Here is a 17698-nt window from a genome sequence, read left to right as displayed (position 1 = left end):
AAATTATTTTAAAATTAATTTAAAATGCCAAAACAAGCCCAAAGTTTAAAGTAGTTTTACCTTTAAAAAATTCTTCAAAAGTTAAGATTTAAAAATATATTTAAAATTATTCTGTAAGGCTTAGAAATATGCTGGGTAGGCCTGGGAATTGCCTTAAAGTGATCTCAGAAACTCTTTTGACATTTAGAAATTGTTTTTGTAAAAAAAAAGTCTTTTTTAAACAAAAAATTGAACAAAACAAATTTTAAAAAATCTTCCAAAGGGGAATAAATCTTCCCAAAAAATAAATTTTTCTAAAAAGAAAGCAAAAAACTCCTTAATTCCTTGAAAATGGCTCCAAGGAAACGCATTTCGCGGATTCCCCCACGTGCAGTGGTCCCGGCAGTGGAGACTATCGATGGATCTAGTCGCTCCATTGGCATCCAGACGGATCCCGAGCCCAACAATCAGTTTGTTGCCCCTCAACCGACCAAGCGCCAAAAGATTCTGGAGAAGATCAAGCAGCTGAACAAGTCCAAGCAACTGGATATGGCTTCCACGTCGCGCTCCTCCTCCTTTTCCTCATCGTCGTTTTCGCTACTCACAGCTATGGATCTGCATCCCAAGGCCTTTGTGCCCGGCGACAATGAGAAGGCCTGCCAGGTGAAGGAGTCGGAGTTGGACGCCAAGCCGTTTGGCCCCAGATCGGACTTTGCCATCAAAATGAAACGACTGAAGACCGAGGTGGACCGTCGACGTACAGAGTCCATTATCTGGGACATTGAACGTTTGGCCACTTTGGATGATCAGATTAACCACGATCCGCCGCCACGCTGGTCAGCCGCCAGTGAGATGTGGCTGGAAGTGGATAAGCTGGAGACACGTATTGAGTCCTTTTCCCAGGAGGCGGAGCGCATGTGTACCTCCCTCAAGAGTAACATTAACTAAGCGAGGGTAAAAGCAATGTAAACTTGATCAAAGGTGTACAAAAAAAATACATTTCGTATGCCGAACAGCTTGAGTTTATTAATTATATAAAATTATTTATAAATAAATAAATTAAAAATTTTTTTTTACTATTATTTCAATGAATTAATTTAATTATTTATTGTTTTTTTTTATGTTTATTAATAATATTTTAAGAAATATGTTTATATATAGTTTTTTGTATATTTATTTTATATTAATTATTTTTTTTATAAAATTATGTATGTATTATTCAATGAATTAATTTAATTATTAATTGTTTATTAATTATTTTTTTTAGAAATATTTTTTATTATATTAAGTATTAATTTTTTTTTTGTTTTAATAATTTATTTATTTTTTATTCAACTAATTCATTTAGTTATTAAATTTTTTTATAAAGAAATAAGTTTCTATATTTTTTTTTTATATATGGTATATATATTTTTTTGTATTATTTATATTTTTTTTTATTATTTTATATAATTATTTATATATTCAATCGTTTTAATTATTAATGGTTTTTTTAAATTATTTTTTTTAAAAATATGTTTAAATATTATTTTGTTTTATATATTTCTTTTATAATATTAATTATTAAGTATTTTATAATTTTTTTATTCACTTATATTAATGGAGTTTCTTATTTTTTAATTCTTTAACTAGTTTTTAAAATAATTTCTAATTTATTAAATAATTTATATTCATTTTTTAAGTATTAGTTAGCTCTTAAAGATTTACATATATTATTATTTTCTATATATTTTCCCTGGGTTTATTCAATTTTCCCAGCAAGCTCTCTCTCTCTCACTCAAGAAGAGCATATAAATTCCCAGATAAAAGGCCTTGATTTATGGGCAAAGGCATACGATTCGTAAGGATATTCTTCCTAGGGTCCTCCTCTGGCTTTTAATTGCAATTCAAGTGGTGTGAATCGCTTGTTACCATATGAATGCCCCTGACTCGCGGCGATGACAGCCACTCACATGGGATCCTTGGGTACTGGCCAGGCACTTGGTGTGTGTGCTTGGCCTCTGGTCCTGGGTCCTTGGTCCTTGGTCCTTGGTCCTTAGTCCCTGGTCCTGGGTACTCTTCAGAGCTGCCTTGGCCCCATGCTTAATCAGTTGACAGGCAACTCGTTGCCTGCTGAGCCACGCCCCTATAGCCACACCCACACTTACTCCCACTACCCCCCTCCCCCCCCCCATTTCCATTTCCATTCACATGGCCGGGCACATCTTGCCGGGCTTTTGGCCATGCGTGAGTCTTTGTGCATATTTAAGCAGCAAGGTGGCGGCGAGTCCTCGGGTAGCACAAGGATGTGCCGGATCCCATGCCCGAACCTCAGCCATCCATGTCAGTTGGCCTGCATTTGACGAATTTTCACGCGTCACGCATTTGCAGTGACCTCAAGGCTCAAAGGCTTCCTTCCTTCGCACAGCCCATCATCACATGTCACGGTCGCCCAGGCCCTTGTTTACACCGTCATATAATTAGCTTTATAAATTGGAAATTGGTATTAGGTGAGTGGGTGATTTTGTGGAGATTTTAGTGTGGGTTTTTAATGTAATATTTAATGTTAATTTAGTTTTAAGAATTTTATTTGGATTTTAAGTATTAAAAATATTTATAAATTATAATTATTATTCTATAAATATAAAAAAATAAAGATAGAGTATATAAAGTAATAATTATTATTTATAAATTAATAACAAATATATAATTATTTAAATAATATAATTTAATTTAGTATTAAATAATTCAAATGATAAAATAATTATATAGTTACTCAATTTCTTTATTTTTCCAGTAAAGAAAATATTTACTCAAGCATAAAATTTATAAAAATTATTAAATATATTATATTTATTTTTAAAATAGTTTAATTTTATTTTTAAATAAAACTTAAAGCAAAATATTTAATCTTAACCTCCTATTTCTATGTGAATTGCAATTAAAAAAAAAAATTTTAATTTCTGTTTAGGCACTTAATTAATTATTATTATTATTTATATATATATATATTTTTGTATTTAATTCTCAATTTTTGTGGCATAAACCTGCGGCTGCGGGTGTGTGTGTGAATGATATGCGAAGGAGGTTGGCTAGACTCGTAACCCCCTCACCTCCGTTTCGGGGTAGCCTGCGTGATGTTTTGGTGTTTGTACAGCGGGGGACTGAGGGGTTGAGGGGCTATGGGGGCGCCGGCGTCGCCAACACCAACGCCTGGCAGATGCGAAGGCATCTTAGTTGGTTCTATCAACTCCATTGGCCTCGTCATTTGGTGGCCGGCGTCGGCTTGCATGTACTTATGTCAACATGTGCATATATTTGCATTGCCCCCGGGGTGTCGTCGCACTGTCCGACTGCGCTTTTCCCGCATTTTCCGAATCGTGATGCTCAACTGGGGTTTTTCCAGATGAAGCTGGGTGTTGAAAATATTTATGTATAAATTTTAATATTAAATGAGTGAAGTTTTCCTATAAATTTTGATATATACCTAATTTATCGATATTAAAACCATATTAATCGATATTATATTTAAATATTGATTTATGTTATAATTTAATTATAATTAGAATTTCTTAATTAATATAGCAAATATCCTTAATAAATTTTTAATTTTTATTGTTTGATATAAATATAAGGAGGTGATGAAAAGCTTAGTTTTAAATATATATTATCGATAAATAAATAACACAATTAAAAAATATATTTTTGAATATAAACAAATTTTTTTTTATTATTTTAAGTATTGATAAATTACTAAATTCGATTTGAATCGATATGCATACATCCAAAATATTTTAATCGATATTTTTATCGTTTAATATCGATATTTTTTTTAATAAATCCAAAATTATCAAGGATTTTGTTTAAAAGAAATATTAAAAAAAATACAAATAAATGAAATAATATTTATATGATATATTTTATAGATAAAATCGATATAATTATAATTAAATTCGATATTTTTCGATATTTAAAATTTCCAGAAATTAAAGATTAAAATATTGTTGATACAATATTGATATACTTATCATATAATATCAAAAGCACTTCGATATGCATCCCTAGGCAGCACTGAGATGCGTGAGGCGTGGCAGATGTGTGTTTTTGGGAAGTGTGTGTGTGTGCGTGTTGTGCGAAAGTGGGTTTTGTGGGCGATGGCGTTGTCCCACTTGCAATGCGCTAAACATCCGCTGACGTTCTTCCGTAGCCAGAGCCAATCTGCATCAGACTACAAACAGGCATTGAGTCACGCATACCGGCACAAAGGGGTTAAGCGGGGGCCCCCAAAAGGGGGTTAAGTTGGTGCAACAGCAAAACAATGAATGAAACTGGAAAGGTTATTTGCATTAACCTCGGAGATCAACAGATTTAATTTTGAAATAATAAACATTATACTCCCTTCCTCATTAATTTGTTTAAATCATTTAAAATTGAGGTAAATATTAAATATTTACACACACTTGCCTTAAAATGTTTATTCACTTTCCCGCACAGATACACAGCTGAATGGAATTCATTTGGTTTGTTTTTGGTGAAATATTCGCAGTAAATGGCCATGTGTTTAGCATGATAACACATTTCGAATGGCCTTGCTTATTTAATTTAATTTAATTTGAATGCCAGCCAGTAGTCAGCGGTGGGTTAGCACGAATGTCCTGTCATTAGCAGGCGCTCTTGATCCTCCTTTGTGGTTTTTCCTGGTGGGGGGAGGTAATCCATTGTGCGTGTGTGTGTGTGGGGGGGGGGGGGGGGGGGAAATTGTTGTTGTTTTTAGTCGCATCCATGTTTATTGTCAAATCAATGCTGCATAAATAAATATTTCGCGTTAGCATGTGCCAAGCTCGCTCTCTTTCTCTGTTATTTAATTTTTTTTTGTTTTAGGCCTCGAATTGTGTAAAACGGCCTATAAATTAGGTTTTCTGAGCGACTACAATTGGTAATTAGGTCTAAGTACTAGCTGGTTAAAATATAACGGGGGCTTTAGGCTGTCTTTGTGATATAGAAATTATCGAAAATTTTAAAATACTAGAGTATTTAAATATAAATTAAATATAAATATATCGAAATTATCGAAAATTTTAAAATACTAAAGTGTTTAAATATAAATTGAATATAAATATATCGAAATTATCGAATATTTAAAAATACTGAAGTATTTAAATATAAATGAAATATAAATATAACCAAATTATGGAAAATTTAACAATCCTAAAGTTATTTTAAATATAACGGAGCTTTAAACTGTCTTTGTGATATCAAAATTATAGAAAATTTATCGATAAAGATTGTTTTAGTAATTATGATACCTAGCTTTAAATTTGTAATAAGGCAAAAATATTTTATAAATATTAAATATTAAAAATAATTTATTTTGGAACTTTATATTTTATAAATTTCACAGATACATAAATAATTTGACATAAACATCAAGGCAATACTATTTTGAGCTTGTTTTAAATATTTACTTTATTATTTTGATTTTTTTTTCTATATATTTTAAAAAATATATATACCATATGTAGCTATTTTTTTTGTTGTATTTTTTGTATGTATTTTTATATTCTACAATTTTTCGATTTATTTTCTAAATCTGTCTATTCAGCGTAAAATATTTATAGCTTTTTCAGTTGCCCTTTTTTTATATATATTTTTTTTGGGCTTAACTGTTTCGATTGCCAACGAGACAGAAAGAGAGAGGGTTGAGTTTTTCGTTTACAAAACGATTTGCATTGGTAATGAATAATAAAACTAAAACTAAACCCTCAAATTCCGCATTTCCCTCTGTATCGATGGCAATTTGTCAAAAAGCAAAAACTGAATTTTATGGCAAAAAACTGGAATTGTAAATATATATAAATATATATATATATGTGTGTAAATATTTAAATATGGTTCAGACTTTGTTTTAAAATATTTATTAAAATATTTCTGTACTTAAATTTCTTTATTTTAATTTCCTGAAATTATAAACAACATTTTATTGAAGTATATTTCTATCTTTTTTTAAAATTACTTTTTTTTTTGGCTTAAATTTCCCTAAATTATACTCAAATTTTTAAAATAAATTAATTTAAATTAAAAATTAAATCTAAGAAATTTAAAATTATATAAAAAAATTATTCATTAAATATAATAAATATATTTCCGTCTTTGTTTTAATATATTTATTAATATATATTTTTTTTTAATTTTTAAAATTTCTTTTTTGTAAATTTCCTTAAATTATAAACAAAATTTTATTTCACTATAGTTTAGTCCTTATTTAAATATTTATATTTATTAATATATTCCTTTGATTAAATTTTCTTAAAGTATACACACATTTTTAATAAAAATCTACCTGGGTAATTGTAATTTTCCCCTACCAATTTTCCATTTCCACTTTCCTTTTTGGTTAGCTTTCCATATTTTTTTTTGCGCTGTTTTCCTTTTTAATTATTATTTTCCAGCTCGTGTTCAATTGTAATTTGCATTTTCAATTAGACCAGGTGTGGGTTGGGAAAATGTGTGGAAAATTTGATTTACAAATATTATTTTTTGCTGAAGGGAAGGGGGAAGGTGGGGTTTAGATTTTTGCAATTAAATCAATAAATCGAAGCCATGGCTTTTGAGCTTTTTCAAATACACAAAAAGATATAAATGAAAATCTAAGTGATATTAAAATATTAGCCTGCTTTCCTTCCAAGGCAATCAAATGGCATTTAACCCCCACACACACACCCCCCCCTAGAAATGCCAAGTCAATTACAAATGCCGCCTTGACGCCGCGTTTTGAATGCATTAATATCCCATTTCCGACTTTAAAGGATGAAAATTTAAAGCGATTTGTTTGAGATGCTGATGGCGCAAATCTGTCACAATTAATGCCGCCCCCTTTCCCTCCCCCCCCCGAAGGACTTTTCCCTCACGAATCACGCTTGAGGAGGCCCAAGGATACCCCAGATGTTGGCTCATTTACACCGGAAGTTCCTGGCTGAAGGGAAATCACGGGATTTGTCTCTGAAGCGTGGCAAAAAGTTGAAGTCTAAAGCCCTGAGCAGTGTTGTTGTTGTCACAAAGCTAGCTTAAAATTTAAAGAATATAAAAAATATACTAAAAAATAAGTAAATAAATAAAATTTAAAGTTTACTTAAATTTATTTATAAATATAGAAAGTTAAATATTTTAAAATGTTGACAACACTGTTATTGCCGGAATCGGGACCATTAAATCCATGTTAATCGATTTTCTGTTGCTTTACGGAGGCAGGGGGCGGTTGGGGGGTTTCCCTTTCCCCTAAATCTGAGCTGTTGCTGCTGGCAGGACTCCATTCCATCTCCATTTCCACAAAGAAAAGTAGAAAATAACCAGGATACCCACACCAAGTGGGCGTGGCTGTACTTAAAAGGCAATTGTTAATCGTCTAAGAAATATATATAACAAGAAAAGAATTTAGAATTAAAAAGGAGATATAAACAAAAAAATAAAATGAAAAAATAAAATTAGATAAAAATATTTTTTTTTAGAAAATTAAAAAAAAAACATTACTTTTAAATTGTATAAAATATCTTATACAATATAAATTATAAATATATATGCCTAAGACAAACAAAATAATGAAAACTTTATTTATAATATATATATATATATATATATATATATTTATTTAAATATATATATATATTTATTTAAATACATATGTATATTTATATATACCAATCCCTTTGCAAATCTTCCTTTTTTCTTGCCTTTTCCCTTTGACAAACTTTAACTTGGGAAACCCAATTTAATTGCTATGTAAATTGCATAACTGTTGCAAACTGACAAATATGAGAGCACACACCACACACACACACACACACATAAACACACTCATTTCTGCCACTTTCTTTGGCTTTCTCTCACCTCTTTTTGGGATTTTTCTCTTTTTTTTTGAATGTTCTTGCTCAACCGCAATGTCACGTGCCAGTGTGTGTGTGTGTATTTGCAAAGGGGGCGTGACAAAAGGCAACGGGTTAATTGTTAAGCGGCGTGTGACTTTTCCAGCCACAACTCTCAAGCCGCTCACATATACACATACATACATATATACATAAGCACAGCCGGAAAATGCCACATGAATATGATGTCAAGAGCGTAATTATTGAATTACTTGACACACACACATTTAAAAAAAATGGGGTGGGGAAAATATTTAAAAAAATAAAAAGAATTTTCTGTGTACTCTTTCTTAGAACTTTATAATTTATGATTTATGATAACTTAAAAGATTGTACAAAAAATATTTTAATAAATGTGGAAATTATATTAAGTAAAAGACTTAATAGAGGTCATAATATTAATTTATAATACGTATTATAAATAAAATAATTAAGCATATAATAAAATATTAACTCTATTTAAAAAAATATATCCATAAAACTATCAAAAATAATCAAAATTAAGTTAAAAATTAAAATTAAAAATTAAATTAAATAATTTTAAAATTATATTAAAAATTATTAATAAAATAAAATAAATTAATTTAATACAAAATATTTTATGAAAATCTAAAAATATTTTTTTATTATGTTAATATTTTGTAAAAAAAAAAATAAAATTAAACATAAATAATATTTAAATCACAGTATGAATAAAAAAATATATTAACTATATTTTATAAAGTCCTTACAAAATGTTGACCAAAAATTAGAATCCTCAAAAAAAAATAAAAAAAGTAAAAGACAGGAAAGAAAGTGGGAAAAGGATGTGGGGGTCGTTAAAAAGTCAGATGGCACATGTAGAGACTTGGTAATATTATGCAATATAAAGTGGCAACTTGTAAATGTGTAAAAATGGCTGTTACAACGGTAAATGCATGTCTGTGTGTGTGTGTGCGTGTGTGTATTTGTATCTGTGTGCAAGTGTCGCGCAAATAACAAAAAACCAAAACACGGCCATCCGGTTACCTGACACCAACAAGCAGCAGCAGCATCAGCTTCGCCGGTAATGGTAACAGTAACTGGCACGTCCGTGGGCGTCTATAGCCACGCCCCCTCTCTTCACACACACACACACGCACAGCACACACACACAGAGACAGAGACAGTTGCCCGACCGCTCTGAGCATTCGTTTATGCGGTTAAAGTAGTGGCAAAAGTAGTAGCCACCAGGTAAAAAAAGAGAGTAGCAGACGAGTCGCAGCATTCAGCATTTCAACAAGCCACATGCACTGCCAGAAAATTTGTATAATATAATTTAATAATTAGAATTATTTTATATGTATTTATAAACAAAAAGATAAATATTTTGTGTGTATTTATAAGCTGTAGGAGTCTTAAATAATTATTATTAAAAATTATAGGATTTTTTATTAATTTTTTTCATGGACTTAAAAATTAAAATAAATAAATAAATAGTATTATTCATGGATTTAAATAAACATACTAAGAATTAATTTTAATTAAACAATTATTTAACAAATTTTAAATTCAAGATTGATAATATAAATATTTTTTTAATATTAAAAATATTTTGTATTAATTTTTATTATTAAATTATTATTTTATTATTAATATATAATTTTTTTAATTTTTATATTTTATTTAATTTTTTTTTTTATTTATTTATATTCTCGTTTTATTTATTTTTTTGTTTTATTGTTTTTTTGTTTATATTTTTTATATTTATTTTTATTTTTTTTCTGCAGTGTATGCTTTTCCTACTCCTCTTTCCATATGTGCGCGAATGTGTGTGTGTGTGTGAGTGGGCGCGTGCCTTTTGGCATCCATGTGGTAACACAGACACATGCAAACACACACGCGCAAGCTGCTCGCATATGCATAGAAAGAAATGTTTACCTTATATTATCCCCACTTCCCGCAAATTCCAGGTGTTCGTGTGTGTGTACGGTGTCCTCACAAAACTTTGTCATTTAGTTAGGTGTAAGTTAGTTTTTTGGCTTAGTCCGGGCCAACACTTTAAGCAGAGAGAAAGAGTGAACGTGGCCAAAAGGAGGTGCTGGCTTGTGGCAGAAAAAAAAAAAATGGGGTAAAAAGGCGGCGAAGAGGGGTGCCCACCGCATAGAGTTACCTTAATTTAGTGCAGTTTGCAAAATATGCGTACGTGTAGAAAGAAGGCACACACATCCTCGGCACACACACAGTTGCAGAGCGAAAAGTTGCACTTTCCATTAAATCAAACACTTGGCGAAACATATGATCGGAAAAGTTGCCGAATGAGTCATGGCAATGGGGCCCTGGGAAATGAGTAACACGCCAAAATGGCTGATAAACTTGAAACTTTTGAACTTTAAGCACTTGCTATTACAGCTGCAGGTTCCTCTTTTGGTCCCCCAAAAAGAAATTAAAGAACAAAAAATTCGTATAAATCAAATGAAGGCTAAAGAGGCATTATGTTTTATTCAATCTATAGTGTTTTAAGCTTCCTATATCGATAGGTTAACTGTAGTTCAGTCTGTGGTGTCGCATCTCTAATGGATGTTATCGATTATCGATCAAATGTAATTTTAAATCTTTGAGGATTAAGGTCCAAGCTCCAAATGATATTTATAAAGAGTGGCATTCGGTTTAAACTTAAGAATAAATTAATCTAGTTTTTACTGTTTTAATTTTTCTATATTCATAATCAATAGTTTAGTCAGTGGTTATCTTTAATGGAAGTTATCGATTAAATATACAGGTCGTTAATCTCCTTCAGGATCTCCATAACAAGCGATCACATATAGATCTATAAAAATAGATGTTGATAAAATACACTCAACTCTGTAGGCGAAGGGGGAGCATAAATACGAGCAACAAATTTTCAATTACTTGTTTGGGATAATATTTTCGGGGAAATGCAATTTGTCTGACTAACTTTATTCATTCATTTTGGGGCTAGAAGTTGCTGCCAGAACACACTCATACACACACACACACACACACACTGGGCAAACAGCAGCAATGAATGCACTTTCATGTCCTGTTTCCTTCCCAATCTCTGTGTGTGTGTGTGTGTGTTTGTGTCTGTGTGAAAGCCCATGTTTGCTTGTGTTTGTAGTTTTGTTCCCAAAAACAAAAAACTTTTGCAAAACGAACGCATGAGACGGGCATTTGGTCCTTCCTCACTCTTTATCTGTCTTGCCATCTCGTTTACTCTGTCGCACTTTCTTAGCGACCAGTGTTGAGCAACAGCAGTATTTTATTACTAAAGGATAACGGGATACTTTGGTCTATTTAGTCTATTTGAGAACAAATTAAAAAATATTTATTTTGCATTTACTTTTTCATATTTTCCAGTGCTGGTAAGGTCCAAGTAATGCAGAGAATAGTGTTGGTAACTTTAATGATTAATTTATTAAAACTGAAGCAAATGTGTTCTCTATTCTTTAGATCATTAAAAACATATTTAACAAACAAATACAAATAAATATAAATAATAAATAATAAAGTAAATAAACTACTCAACACTGGCCTCACAAACGGATCACAGCGGCGACGACAATGGCAACGGATGTTGTTTGTCGCACTTTAAGCCATTCGCTACCGCCCGGGTTTGTTGTGGGCTGTTTGGCCCATAACCCCTTAGCGCCTACACCACCCTCACACACCCACATCCACACCCACACGTACAGTTGTAGAAACACACATCGAGCTTGTTCCTTTGACGCCATGCACGTTTTTTACCCCGTTGAAATTGTAAAAGTTTTGTGATTTTTCCACCCGCCCTTTGGGCGCGCATTGTCAGCGTTGTTAGGATGCTTGCCTACACTTGAAAAAAATGTGGGAAATAGGGATGGTATTACAATATAATTGGAAATAGGGTTTCTTTTTGGCAAAATAATTTTTAAGTTTAATTTACAAGAAATAAAAACCTGAGAAGCTCTTAATAATGGTTTTTGGTTTTTTGTATTTTAATTATGACACTATTTTTTATATATTTTTAAATTTATTACTTATGTTTAATTTTTAAGATTTTGATTTGTACGATTTTAATTTTTCAGATTTTAATTTTTCAAATTTTAATTTTTCAGAATTTAATTTTTCAGATTTTAATTTTGCAGATTTTTATTAAGGAACTTAAAAAATTAAAGCCTACACTTACGTATTTTTTAAGTGATTTCAAACAGCATATTATATATTTTTTGTAAATATTTTTAAGTGACTCGAAAATAGTAGAATGATCTAAAAACTCTATTTTCTTCGAGTACATTGATGCTGCTTTTGATGGTGACCCTTTTTCTATTTTTTTTTCTCATTGTTATTACCGGTGTCGTGTCTAATTTGTGTTTTAAATACATAGTTGATATTTGCCGGGCAAAAAGTTGGAAATTGCGCATTTGCTTTTGCTTCGAAGGGCCGTCTGAATAATGCATAAATGCAATTTGCAAGTTGAATGCACTGTGCGGTCGCTTTATTTTCGGTGGACTCGGTCACACTTTTGGGGGTGGGGGGTTGAGGGTTGAGGTTGGTAACAGATGCGACACCCAGATGGCGCCAGCTGGACTCGTCGATTCGCGGTGATTTATGTCCGGCAGTTATCGATTGTCAGTTAGCATTTATGAGGCCACCTGAACGGCACTTTGGGGGATTGCCGTGGGATTTCCCATTTCCCCTTTACACATTTCCCAATTTCCCATTTCACATTTCCCATTTAGCCTGGCTTAGGAGACGAACGAGTACTACTACCATCCTGTGTTGCAAAAACTTTCCGCTGGCCATAATTTTTGGCCAACAACTTTTGCCGGCCAAACGAGCGAGTGGACAAACATTTTAATTGAAATGGTTTGGGTAAATAAATTAGGTAGGGATTATCCTTAAAAGTTGGCAATGTGATGTTTATGTGGTGGATAAACCAAACGACAGGTTCTTAAAGATTTCAAGTTTTAAATTAAACTGCCAAGTATTTTTTTTAATGGTCAATATATTCATACAAAAAAATTCATTTTTCTTTTCTTTTTTTTTTTTTCTTTACATACACTTTGTGGCTTAAAAACTAAGAACAATTTGACACAATTTCGCTTAAGAACTATTTGGGGGGGCGGAAAACTATAAGGTGAAAATTAGGATGAGAAAACTGGACATAGAAAAATTGCTCATTATTGCATCATGACTGGCACATTTACGGACAGAAGAAAAATCAACAAAACAAAAATGGGAGACAAGGCCAGAAATAAAAAAAATATTTAGAAAGGGTATACAAAAAGGGATTTAACTCTGCTCTGTAGAATCTTGTTCAGGTGCGCCATTAAATATGTAGTTATCCTTTCCGGGAATACCTGTGCCGCCTGCATCACCCAGCCAGGGATAGACATTGGGGCACTCCCGGCATGTCTCCATATAACGCGTATCCGTCAGATTCTGTTCGGGGATCTTGAAGGGCAGGGCGCATGTTTGCCAAATGTTGCACGGCTTTGGTGCCACGGCCACGCTCTTGTCACACTTCCAGGCCTCGATCTGGTTAATGTCGCGCAGTTCCTTGGGATCGGTCATGTACTGCAGCATCTGGGTGACGGTCAGGATATAGACGTCGGGTCTGAGGATGAAAATTTGATTTAATTTGGTTATTTATATATAGAAAATTAGTTAAACAATTAGTTTTTAGTTAAAATATATGAAATCATTTAAAATGTTGTCTAAAAGTATGCAATAAATAATTTTTATAATTTTGTTGCCTGATTTCGGGTGGCATTTTTATTGATTTCAAATTTTAATGTTTTTTTAGAGGCTCTAATTAATTATTCTTTTTAAATATTTATTAAAAAAATGCGGAAATGATAAATTTATTTTATATATGTGAAATTTATTCTTAAGCTATCTCAAAATTAATTAATTAATTAATTAAATTGTTGAATTAAAGATTTAGTATTAAAATAAATTTTGTTTATTTATTTAAAATAATTTTATAAATATTTTTTTAAAACAAAAAATCTTTGGATTTAAAATATCAAATCGTTCTAAAAGTTAAGATTTTATAGCATAATTTTAGGCATATTTTTTCAAGATTTCAAAACAAAATATAGAAAAATAAATAAAAACAAGGCGAAAATATTGTTTATTCAAAACTAAAATAGATTTCCTGAACATAAACTCATGGAAATTCTTTAAAAATATCCCTCAAGCATTCCTCATTAGAAGGGTACGGATGACAGTGCACCTGTAGGGCCAAAACAAAAGAGTAATGATGCGAGGGGGGCGAAAAAAAGGAAACTTTACGGCATTCTTTTACGCATTTCCAGGCGTCTCATGCAAACACTAAAACGCCGCATTTTTCCCAGGGCATTTCCCGCTGATGCTCTGATGCTTCAGTTTGAGCCTCTGGTCCGAACGGCAACGCAATGTTGAAAGTCATTCACACTAATTAAAAACTTCGTACAATTGTGCGAGAAATAGTTTTGCAGCAGCAGCAGCTGCTCTTTTCAGTTTTCTCCCCCAGCGTGTGCAGGTCAGATCTTTATAGTTTTTAACTTGTTCTCTAATGCACGACGAGGTGTGTGAGCCAGGTGAAGATATGTATGAATGCAATTTTCGAGCAAAAATTAAGTTGAAATTTTCTAGACTTGCCACCGAAAATAGCAACAATAAAAAGTTCAAAGTTGCCAACAAAAAAATAAAAATAAAAGAAATACGCAACTACATTAAATGTGGCTCTTAATTCTGTATCTTATTTGAGTTTAAAATTCTTGGTTTCATTATAATTAAATACTTTTTTAAGAATAGAAAATTGTGGAAAATTAATAAAGTTTTTTTTTTATAAACTATTTAGAGGCAGGAATATATTTTATATTTATTTTAAGAGATACAAAATATGTATAAAAAATATTTATAAAATACATAGCATATTTTTGAGGGTCTAATGAATTTTTTAATTTTTCAAATTTAATTTATTTTCAATTTCTAATTAATTTATGTACATACATTTTTTTTAAATAATTATTTGAATTAATTAATATTTTAAAGCAATAACTTTTGTTAAAAATCAAATTTAGGCTTCATAAAATATTTATAAAAATTTAAAATAAATTCTTGAATTAATAATTAAATTCTAACATTTTTTTGTTTTCTTTTGCCGTCTTAAGCAACCTATTTTTCACCCATTTGCACTTGTTTTGCTGGCCAGAAAGTCCGCTTAAGCCAAAGATAAGCCAACGTTCAGAGAGTGATGTCGATGACAAAGTGCGATTCTATCAACATAACTTCATTTAGCAAACTTTTCTGTGCTCTCTTTCTTCATTGCCTCTCTTGTCGTTTGCCTTTTTGTTTGTCTTGCTTTTTTCACTCTTTTGTTTTTGTTTTTCCTCTCATTTTATTTCGTTTTTTTTTTGTTGTAGTGCGTTTTAACATGGCTTTTTTTGAGTTAGCCACGACCTCTAATACCGCTGTATCCTGTTTTGGCTTTGCTCTCCCTTTTCCTCCCCCCTTCTTTTTACTAATTTTTTTTTTTCACTGCCTGGGCCTGCACTGATATTTTTGCGAAAATGAAACTTTAACAAAATTAAACTTTTCTCATTAAAACGTGCGATTTTTTTCGCTCCTTATCCTTATACCGAGCTCACACAGCTCCTGGTGATTTTTTTAAAACGCTGACCGCAGCGTCGCCATTGTGGAGGGACGAGACTGAGAAAGGGCAATGAGAGAGAGAGAGAGAGAGAGAGAGAGAGAGGGAGAGAGAGAGAGGGAGAGGGAAAAGGCGAACGGCGAGATTCCGCCGAGAGTTGTGCATATGGTTGAGTGACTGCCAGCAGAATTGGCCAAATGCACAATTAAAAAAAAAGTTCAGGAATAAATTAAATCTAAAAAAATAATATATAGGTATATATATGTAAGAATATATATAAAAAGTATAAAAAAAAATATTAAAATCAATTGAAATATATGAAAAACTAGTCTTTAAAATGCCTGATTTTTAAAGAAAAATAAAAAGAGCTGCCACAAAAAGCCAGACAATTTTTTAAAATGGATAATTATTAGTGGAAATCTAAGATTAAATTATATAATTATTTTAAAATATTTCCTTATTTTTAAAAAAAAATTTAAATTGAGAAAAAATTTATATACATTTTTTATATTTAAATATTTCATTCCAAACTTTTATATGCATCATTTCAGATATTTTTAATCTCTAGTTAATAGTAAGTATATTAGTTTTTTATAATATTTATATTATTTATTAATTTGTTATATTTTTTTTTATATATTTTTATTTATTTTTTAATTTTATTTTATTTTTAATTATTTTTTTTATTAGTATTTTATTATTATTTTATTAATATTTTATTATTATTTTATAATTATTTTATTATTATTTTATTATTATTATATTAGTATTTTATTATTATTCTTTTATTATTTTATTATTATTTTATTATTATTTTATTATTATTGAGTTACAATTTCGCAGTAATTTTAATTTTTGACTATGTTTTAATTGAATTTCCGTCAGTGCATCACCCCCGGTATCAGTGAAGAGACTTTGAAGGGTTTTCTTTTTTTTTTTTTAATGTTATTTTTGTGAACTGCTCAACCTGTCGACATGGGCAACATGTGCCGCCGCCATCACCACCACCAAAGAAGCTCTTCTACAAGCAATTTTTATAGCAATTGCCAATTTTGCTGCTGCTCCTCCTTCCTGCTTTCTCTCTTTTTCTCCACTTTCTTCCCCTCCTTCGCAGTCTACTCTTTCTCTCTCTGTATATCTGCTTCGCTTGGCTTTTTTTAATTGAATATAAAACTTGCCAGCGGCAATCGGAAGTGCACTGCAGGAAACGCCAGCTGCCCCCCCCGTGTGTGTGTGTGCAAGTGAGATAGGTAGATTCGAGAATAGAGTAAGGGAGAAGGAGAGAAGTAGAGCCAGAGAAACCGTTCTAAAGTTGGCTTTCAATTATGAAAAAAATACCAACAAAATAAAAAAATAAAATAAAAAAAATATATACTATGCAGAAAAAAATTGAATAAAAAATACAAAAAAAAAAAAATTATGAAATATTGTGAACAAAATTTATTAAAGCTTGCAGCCTGTTTAAATCAATAAAAAATTATGTGAAGAAAGTTAAAACTAAAGCGAAAATGCTTAAAATATGCTTAAAAGTATGTTCTATCATACTCTTAGCCACTTTGGAGAAGGGTTTAGAAAGCCACAGGAATTTTCTATATAACTATAACTATTTTTAGTAAATCCTCCACTGAATATTATTTGAAAATATTTAAAATTAAATTTATAAAGAAAAAAAATTACTCACAATTCAAGGGCCCAGTCCAGGAACTTGTGCAGACCATTCTCCAACGGCTTGGTCTGGAACCAATTGGTATGGAAGGGCATCATGTAGGGCGCCTTATTCTGTTCGTAGTAACGGGAGAAATCCTCTTGCAGCCACTGTAGCACTTCCTCCTCATCCAGATTATGCAACACGCACTGATCCAAGTACGGACAGTGTCCGCCCTCATAGCCCTCCACATAGTGGGTGTTCAAGGGCACTTCCCAAACGCCGGGGAAGGTGCGCGACGGGCAGGTGCCGCTCTTGCATTCGTGCGAGATTTTATAGTCGAGGGTATAAGGCCACACGGGCACGGCCACTGGGGGAACGGTGATTGAACTATCGTAGATATAACCAAAGTCTTCAAGAACCTAAAAGAAATAAATAATATAAAATAAAATAATTTAATAATAATAAAAAAAAAAATAATAATTAAATAATAAAAAAATAATTAAATAATAATTAAAAAAAATTTAAATAATAATAATAATAAAAATAATTAAATAATATCGGTACAAAAAATTAAAT

The 17698-nt window shown here is 31.3% G+C and overlaps 2 protein-coding genes across 2 annotated transcripts in view; one reads left to right on the top strand and one right to left on the bottom strand.

The window, feature by feature from the left end:
* The first annotated feature begins 163 nt into the window (after positions 1–163).
* On the top strand, positions 164–1002 carry LOC108079735 (uncharacterized). The gene has a single exon (XM_017174147.2). It carries the CDS (start codon positions 331–333, stop codon positions 925–927), a length of 597 nt encoding a protein of 198 aa, XP_017029636.1. The 5' UTR covers positions 164–330; the 3' UTR covers positions 928–1002.
* An 11931-nt stretch (positions 1003–12933) lies between these two features.
* Positions 12934–17698, bottom strand: part of Cda4 (chitin deacetylase Cda4) — a 53776-nt gene continuing 49011 nt past the window's right edge. The window contains exons 7-8 of the mRNA XM_017174375.3: positions 17156–17541; positions 12934–13452 (exon numbers count right to left, since the gene is read on the bottom strand). Of these exons, the coding sequence (XP_017029864.1) occupies positions 13128–13452; positions 17156–17541 (711 nt within the window). The 3' untranslated portion in view covers positions 12934–13127. The remainder of the gene's footprint in view (positions 13453–17155; positions 17542–17698) is intronic.

This window comes from Drosophila kikkawai, chromosome X (assembly GCF_030179895.1).
Source record: "Drosophila kikkawai strain 14028-0561.14 chromosome X, DkikHiC1v2, whole genome shotgun sequence".
Taxonomy (NCBI): domain Eukaryota; kingdom Metazoa; phylum Arthropoda; class Insecta; order Diptera; family Drosophilidae; genus Drosophila; species Drosophila kikkawai.
The sequence above is the reverse complement of the archived record's forward strand: the minus strand, read 5'-3'. Positions and strand labels throughout refer to the sequence as shown.

Bases quoted from the DNA above. Each gene is read 5' to 3' on its own strand.
- LOC108079735 (XM_017174147.2), top strand. From the start codon at position 331: ATGGCTCCAAGGAAACGCATTTCGCGGATTCCCCCACGTGCAGTGGTC.